We start from the raw sequence: 8,576 nt of genomic DNA, 5'->3' as shown, positions 1-8,576 counted from the left end.
TTCATTGTGGAACTAGTTTTGTTTTTAATTTATATTTCAGTATTTTAGGAAATGATTTCTTCTTTGTTTTTAATTGTAAATGATTGCACTACCGGAAGAACAGATCTCTTGCTCTCTCTCAAACAACCTACATAGACAAAGTCTTAGAGAGATTCTCCATGAGCAACACCAATGGGGCAAACATGCCTTCTAGATATGGTATTCGTCTATCTAAGGAACAGTCTCCGACTGATCCTCAAGAGATAGAGGACATGGCGAATATTCCCTATGCCTCTGCAGTTGGAAGTCTAATGTATGCAATGTTATGCACTATACCTGACATCTGTTATGCTGTTGGAATTGTGAGCAGGTATCAGTCTAATCCAGGACAAGAACATTGGAATGCAGTTAAGTATATTCTGAAATACTTAAAGAGTACAAGGAATCTTGTGTTAGTCTACGAGGGTGGTGCTTTAAATCCAATAGGCTACACTGATTCAGATTTCCAGGCAAGTCTTGAAGACAGGAAATCTACATCTGGGATGGTGTTTACTTTTAGGGGTGGAGCAGTGGTTTGGAGAAGTGCTAAACAAACCGCGATATCAGACTCAACTATGGAAGCTGAATACATAGCAGCAGCCGAAGCTGCTAAAGAACTTGTCTGGCTAAGAAAGTTTTTCACCAGCATAGGAGTTGTTCCTGGAATGGAAAAGCCTCTGGTACTACTCTGTGATAACAATGGAGCAATAGCAAACAGTAAAGAACCTCGAAGCCACAAGAGAAGCAAACACATTGAAAGGAAGTATCACATTATCAGAGAATACATGGCAAGAGGGGATGTACTAGTTGAGAAAGTTGACACAAAGGACAACCTAGCTGATCCATTCACCAAAGTCCTGGCCGTGACAGCCTTTGAAAAGCACCGTCAGAATTTAGGATTAATTGATATGTACTAATTAGTTTTATATTAGTGCAAGTGGGAGTTTGTTAGGTTTTATGCCCTAAATAAAACTCCATTTCAATGTAATCTATTTTATTCAACATCAATAAAGAAACAGAAGTATTTTTCATTCATTTGTGTATGTTTTGGCTCACTTTATCAATTGCTTGTCTATTAGATTTATAAATTCATCTTAAACCCTTTTCACATACTTGATCATGTTTATTGTGTTGTCATCACATTGGAAAGTAAACATGACTATGTGAATAAAGTTTCCTAGATTTATCAGACACAGGGTTTTACTGATATGATAATCTACAACAAGAGTTTACTTGTATTTGGAGAAATACTATGTTCTTTCCAGAACATTGGTTAAAGTAAAGCTCAGGTTAGATGCATGGAGTATGCATCGGAAGGGACCGATATTGAACTTTGACTTAGATTTAATTAAACTTACCGTAGAATCTATTCAAGTCAATATCGCCAAGTTGATCCTAGATCAAATGATCTTAATCCTGTTATGTTTAGGCTCAATCTTGAAAGGCTATTCGTGTTCTTTGATTTGTTAGTTAAGCCTACTTTTAGGTCAGGGTGATACGTACATTTTGGGAACACGGTAGTGCAATTGAGTGGGAGCGCTAGCATAAACATGGAATCTATAGCTTCTATCTGGCGAATAGTAAGCAAAGGATGATCTCCTTCGAGCTTGACCAAACGAAAATAAATGGTGGAGATCTCATTTCACATAAGCTGAAATATCATTTATACGGGGTCAAGTGTTTTAAGGATAAAATACATAGTAGGGTGTTACGGTAATCTAATCCCTTTACTGTGTAGATCATTCATATAGAGGATCATTGATCACATTATGATTATAACAATGGATAACTAATGATGTGTCTATATGGTGGAACATATAGAGCATTCTATATACTGAGAGTGCAATTCTAAGTTCTATGCGTGGATTCAACGAAGAATTAATAAGTTAGTGAATTTTAGTGCTAAATTCTTGATCTACTTATTGGAAGCTCAGTTATATAGACCCATGGTCCCCCCACTAGTTGAGATAATATTATTTGTAAGACTCATGTAATTGGTTCTGATTAATGAATTATAATTCACAAATTAGACTATGTCTATTTGTGAAATTTTCACTAAGTAAGGGCGAAATTGTAAAGAAAGAGTTAATAGGGGCATATTTGTTAATTATGATACTTTGTATGGTTCAATTAATAAATATGATAAATGACAATATTATTTAATAATTATTTATAGTTATTAAATAGTAAGAATTGGCATTTAAATGGTTGAATTAGGAAATTGGCATTTTTGAGAAAATCATATACAAAAGGTGTTAAAATTGCAAAATTGCAAAAAGCAAGGCCCAATCCACTAAGCCATGGCCGGCCACCTATTGTAGGTATTTTAAGTTGATTTTTTCATTATTTTAATGCCATATGATTCAAATCTAACCCTAGTGGAATGCTATAAATAGATAGTGAAGGCTTCAGGAAAAACACACTTTCTGAATCAGAAAAACCTGAGCCTCCTCTCTCTCTTCTCTAGCCGCCACTCTCTCTCTTTCTTCTTCCTTTGAATTTCGAAATTACCTTAGTGATTAGAGTAGTGCCCACACACATCAAGCAATACCTCAATCATAGTGAGGAAGATCGTGAAGAAAGATCATCAGCAAAGGAGATTCAGCATCAAGGATTCAGAGAAAGAAGATCCAGGTTCAGATTTTCATAATACTCTGCTACAGAAAGGATTCAAGGGTTAGAGATCTGAACGGAATGAGTCATTTAATTCCGCTGCACCCAATGTAAGGTTTCTTAAACTTTATATGTGTTTAATTTATCGTTTTAGAAAGTTCTTATTTAGGATGTTAATAAACATACTTGTGAGTAGATCTAAGATCCTGGTAAAATAATTTCCAACATCCAGTGTTATCGATGATATATCGATAATTTGTCGATGGTTTGTCGATGATTACAAAAGGAAAGGTCAGTGACGACCATTGTCGACGTTATGTCGACATAATGTCGACGTTATGTCGACATTAAGCAACAAACATATTATTTACAATTTGTCGACATTTTGTCGATAGTTGTCGACAGCATGTCGACAACAAGCCTTTATCTTTTTTAGAAGTTGTCGATATTTTGTCGACACCATGTCGACAAAATATCGATGCAAATGAAAAAAAGCCGTAAATAACATAACATAACATAACATTAAAATAACATAAAATAAAAGGGAAATTTCATTAAAATAAGAAAAAAAACATAACATAAAAAAACATTAAAAAAAACAGAAAATAAAGTTCACAAAAAAAAAAAAAACAAACATTAAATAAAACTCACCACAAGCCATAACATAACAAATTATTTTTTTTAAATTCTTTGGCTTGTGGGTGAGCCTTGCAATACTTGCATAATGTTCCAGGCTTCACCAGTTTACCATTAAAGATGCCTAGTTTGCAACGACGGCATCCTTCGGGGAACCACAGTGGTGGAGCCAGGCCATACACCGGTTTGCAAAAATGTGCTTCAAGTTGCTCGAACTTCGAACTCGTTCCCACATCGTTCTCTTTCGAAAGCTCTTTGGGCGTCAAAAACTTTCTGCATTTCAAGAGTAATTATGCCAACATCAGGCTCCTGCTTCAGCTCTTCAGGAGTTAAGATGGGGAATTTGCCTTTGTTCTTTCTTGGGGCCATATTTAGAACTTAAGAATAAGAGAAATTTTTAAGAGTAAGAGAGAAGTAGAAGACAAGAGCACTTATGAATAAGAAAGGGATTTGCTTTTATAGAGCAGTAAACATGTTGGGAATGTAGGAAAATTTAATGGTCATTAAATGTGTAACTGTACAGGTAAAACGCATGAAATGGTGTATTTGTCGACTGAATGTCGATATTATGTCGATATGATGTCGACAACATGCCAATTTAGTGACACTGCTAACTTATTTGTCGATACCATGTCGACGTCATGTCGATAGCTTGTCGATAGGACACGTGTCTGACATGCAACGTGTCAGTTGGGAAGGGTTGTTGGGAACGTAGGTAAAATTTATTAACATTAAATGTGTAACCGTAAAACACGAAACGCATGCACTGTGTGTTTGTCGATGGTATGTCGATGTTATATCGATGGCGAGCATGCTTGGTGTGGTTGTCGACGTTATGTCGATATTATGTCGACACAATATCGACAATTAGTGCCATAATTTCTGCTGTTGTGATTATCGACATTATGTCGATTGATATCGATGGGATGTTGATTTTTATTTTTTTTTGGTGTTTTTTTCTTTACTCACCTTGTTTTTTTGGTTTGCAATTGCAGGAGAGAAAGTGTTCCTTGTTGTATCGTACGATGGTGTTTGGTTATGTGAGAATTATAATTGGATCTACAAAGCAAATAGCAGCTTGACGTTGACAGTTACAACTGAGACAACCCTACAAGAACTGCGACAAATTTTATATGAAGAGTTGGAAGTTGATCCGGTAGCGTATGATTTAAAGTTGGAGATTTGTTCCTTGTAAATGAAGGGAAAAATGGTTGCGCCAGAGGTTATTAAGAGAGAACGCCAACTGAGAACGTTCTTAGAGATGAGGGCAACAATGTCAAATACAGAGTTTATGCCATTATTCGTGACCAAGGTGAGAAAAGTTGGGAATTCGGAGCCTACGCCGCCTACTAATCCTCTCCCTCGAAGTGTGGTAGGGTCTTGCGTTCCCGAAACAGATGTTGGGATTGGTGTGAATGAGGAGGTTCCGACCAATTTAGAGGTTCCGACTAATTTAGAGGTTCCGACCAATGTAGGGCAAGAACAAGAAGCGACAGGATTTCATCAGTTTGAAGAGTTTGATACACCCTTCTACAATAACGATCCTATTGTAGATTTGAATATGGACGATGAACATGATTTGGCAGTCGATGAAGCCGTAGCGGGACCATCGTTGAGGTTAGAGTGTGTACCGAGTAACCAAGGTACACAGCGAGAACGACAACCTCGTAGTGAAAATCGCACTACACCTGGAACTAGCAGTAGTCGACAAGGCAGAACTGAAGAACATGCTCGTCATGCAACCTTCTCAACGTTCTCCTCTTTTGAAGTTTGTACCAAGTTCAAAGCTCCCATGTGGACAAAGGAAAATATAATGGAAAATCATGAGCTAACTACTTGTTTACAAAGTAAGGAAGCAGGGGTGATAGAGCTTGGTAATTTTTATGAAAACAAGGAAGAACTGAGACAAGTAGTGGGTAGGTTTGCACTTAATAACAATTTCGAGTGGATGGTGAAGAAGTCATCCCCTGATGTGTTGTACGTTACATGCAAGGCTCCAGATTGTAAATGGAGATTGAGGGGGAGGAAGAAGATGCATTCTGACAACTTTGAGGTCACTGTATTTCACAATGAACACACATGTAACTTGAATGCGAGACGTTCAGATCACCGTCAAGCAGCACCATGGGTAGTTGGCCACCTTATTAAGGGGAAGTACACCCAAGATGGAACTAAGTACAAGGCTAAAGACATACAGAGGGACATGTTTGACAACTATGGTATCAGTATGAGTTATGTGAAGGCGTGAAGGTGCAGGGAGATGGGACTTACGTATGCTAGGGGTAAGCCTGAGTTTTCATACATGAAGCTTCCTGGGTACATGTACATGTTGGAACAGAAGAATCCAGGTACCATTACTGACTTGTACTTAGAGGATGAGCGGTTCAAGTACTGTTTTATATCACTCGGTGCATGTAGAAGGGGCTTTTCTTTTTGTCGTCCTGTTTTGAGTATCGATGGCACCTTCTTGAAGACGAAGTACGGCGGTATAATGTTAGCTGCTGTGGCATACGATGCGAACAACCAATTGTTGCCGGTTGCTTATGGTATCGTTGACAGTGAGAATAACGACTCTTGGACGTATTTCTTACAGAAGTTGAGGGTAGCAATTGGCGTGGTTGAGAACTTAGTGTTTGTGTCAGATAGGCATCAAAGCATTGATCATACTGTTGAACTCGTTTTTCCCGAAGCAGTCCACTGTGCATGCTATCACCACATTGTTATGAACGTGAACGCCAAATTCAAGACTGATGCTTTTCACAACCAAATATATAATGTTGCTTACGCATGGTCGAAGACTGAATGCGATAGAGAGTTCGAGAAGCTTAAAAAGATGAATCCGGCCATTGCTGCATATGTGGAGAGTATAGGGTTTGAGAAGTGGGCTCACCCTTATTGTTTGGGCGATAGATACAACATCATGACGAGCAACGCTGCTGAAAGCTTTAATAGTGTCACAGAAGAGTTCAGGAAATATCCAATAACTACTTTGGTTGAATTTATCAGGTTCACACTCCAATCGTGGTTCGCTGATCGCCTCGAAAATGCTGACAAATGTACCACCCCTTTGGCCACGCTCTTTGAAAAAAACTTGGCAAAAATTCATGAAAATGCAAGGTACAGGCGCGTCCAACGAAATGGAGCCAATTTGTATAACGTTGGTAGGGGACCTAACGGTGAAAGAGGTGGTGATGTGAATCTAGTTGAAAGAACATGCACCTGCGGCGTGTTCACGTTATTGAAACTCCCTTGCATTCATGCATGTGCCGCGGCATTGAAAACGAACACAAGTGTGTACACGCTTTGCTCACCTTATTATTCAAAAGAAACGTGGAGGAAGATTTACGATGATACCATCAATCTTGCTAGTGACGAGGATGATTGGGTTCTCCCAGAACACATCAAGAATATGAAAGTTGGGGTACCTGTGGAAAAGAAGTCTGTAGGTCGTCCAAGAAAAAGCAACGCTTGAAGAAGACGGTAGAACCGTTTCCCGTCTGGTGATAAAAAAGGTTCTGTACCACGAAACTGCAGCCGCTGTGGCAGTTCAGGCCACAACAGAGCAACATGCAAAGCCCGCATTTGAGGCGTCCTGTACTTATTCGTTGTAATAACATTTTTTCTATTGGGAAATTTGATATATTGTAATGATGCATATTTTGTCATAGTTATTTTTGTTGAGGTTGAATATTTTTTAAATATTTTAATTATTTTTAGGTTTAATAGTTATTTTTGTTGAATAATATCGATATTTTATATTTGAAACCACGAATAATTATCAAAATTTGAACGAAGAGAAAGTCTATATATACATAACTGTAATGTTAATTACACAAAATATACAATGTCCCAATAATTACACATATAATCAGCCGACATTTTGGTAAAATAAATCAACACACCACTGTTGACGAAACATAGCTATCCGGCCTGGCGTCACATCGGTCAATCCACGTTGCATCATGAGATGCTCCACATACTCAATGCAATAGACGCCACAATCACCACTAAATGCAAAATAAAATGTAAAGTCAGTCTAACGTAAAACATATTTTAATACTATAGTACTTTTTTATCGCTATGTACCTGGTTGTTGACTTCAGAACTAAGTCGTGAGTGGCTCGAGTCGAGTGCATTTTTGGAAGCACCGGGATGTCCTTGTTAATTAACGCCATAATCTGGTTGTTATGTGGAAATTCCCCGGTTGCAAGGATTAGTGAGGGCAGCAGTTCTCCCCAAGTCTTCAGGATGGGTTCCATGGCGGTCCAATGACAGACGCTGGAATCACAGTCGTAGACATTAATTTTCCACAGCTCTATGTCGACTTCAAGTGTGACCCAGTGCCTTGCCTCGGGAAGGTTCAGAACGAAGTAAATAAACTCGTTACCCCTCCATCTCTCAAAGACTTGGGACTGTAATTACAGAGAACAACGAAACAATTAACAAACCATAATAATCCTCCCAAACAATTAACATTTAAAATCTTACTAAAACAATACCTTATGAACCCCTCTGCAGTAGTCCAGGATATAATCCTCCCACACAAAGTTTCTCCTCGGACCCTTGTGGCTCGTCCATGCACTGCTGATCATGCTGGTCACGAATGTGGAGAGAATGACACCCTTCTGAGGAAATGTCAGTGGATAGTCGGTGCGTCGCCTCCTCAGCATATGCATTGCTGCATCTATATGCTGCATATAAAGGGAAATGTCAGTTAGACAAAAAAATATATTAATTGCACATAAAGTTGTAAAGTGAAGTAATATTATAAAATACTTTACTTACGTCATCTGTAAGCCATTCCTTTGGTGTGAGCATTATCCAAAAGAATCCTGGACCGTAATCACCACTTCTCAAATCCCGAAGTCGGTGGTTCGGAATGAGTCCAACACACCACTTTCGGAAAGTGGTTAACAATTTCTCATCCGGTGGCTCCAGGGGATCAAAAGTCGAAGATGGCCTATGTCTCCTCTTCATCTCCGTATAGTCACTGAACCATACAGGAGGCTTTCTCTTCCTCTTTCGACTCTTAACCACTGCAGGTTGTGCCTCTATCGACAGAAACTCACCCTACGACTCGGTGTCATGTACATGGATAACAGGTTGTGCCTCGATCGGAGTCGCTGGAGCTCCCTCATAAGGATCGTAATCGTCGGGGAAGACCTCCTCCTCTTCTACTGGGGGTGAAGCAGCTGGTGGTGGGGTAGATGGATCTGCTGGGGCCTCCGGTGCTGAAGCTGTCGTTGGCGGACGATTCAACATGGCCAATATGTCTCTGAGCTGCTCCATAATTACGTTCTGACCACCCT

General features: G+C 39.1%; 1 protein-coding gene across 1 annotated transcript; it reads right to left on the bottom strand.

Annotated features, from left to right (window-relative positions):
* Positions 1 to 3,468: 3,468 nt before the first annotated feature.
* Positions 3,469 to 8,572, bottom strand: LOC133031541 (uncharacterized). Its single transcript, XM_061105066.1, has 5 exons — positions 8,053 to 8,572; positions 7,767 to 7,958; positions 7,354 to 7,679; positions 6,789 to 6,859; positions 3,469 to 3,644 (listed from the first exon to the last, which is right to left on the bottom strand). The coding sequence occupies exons 1-5, from the start codon at positions 8,242 to 8,244 to the stop codon at positions 3,469 to 3,471; spliced, it is 957 nt and encodes a 318-aa protein (XP_060961049.1). The 5' UTR covers positions 8,245 to 8,572.
* Positions 8,573 to 8,576: the final 4 nt, after the last annotated feature.

This window comes from Cannabis sativa, chromosome 9 (assembly GCF_029168945.1).
Source record: "Cannabis sativa cultivar Pink pepper isolate KNU-18-1 chromosome 9, ASM2916894v1, whole genome shotgun sequence".
Lineage (NCBI taxonomy): Eukaryota > Viridiplantae > Streptophyta > Magnoliopsida > Rosales > Cannabaceae > Cannabis > Cannabis sativa.
Note: the sequence above shows the minus strand (reverse complement) of the source record. Positions and strands in the feature narration are given on the sequence as shown.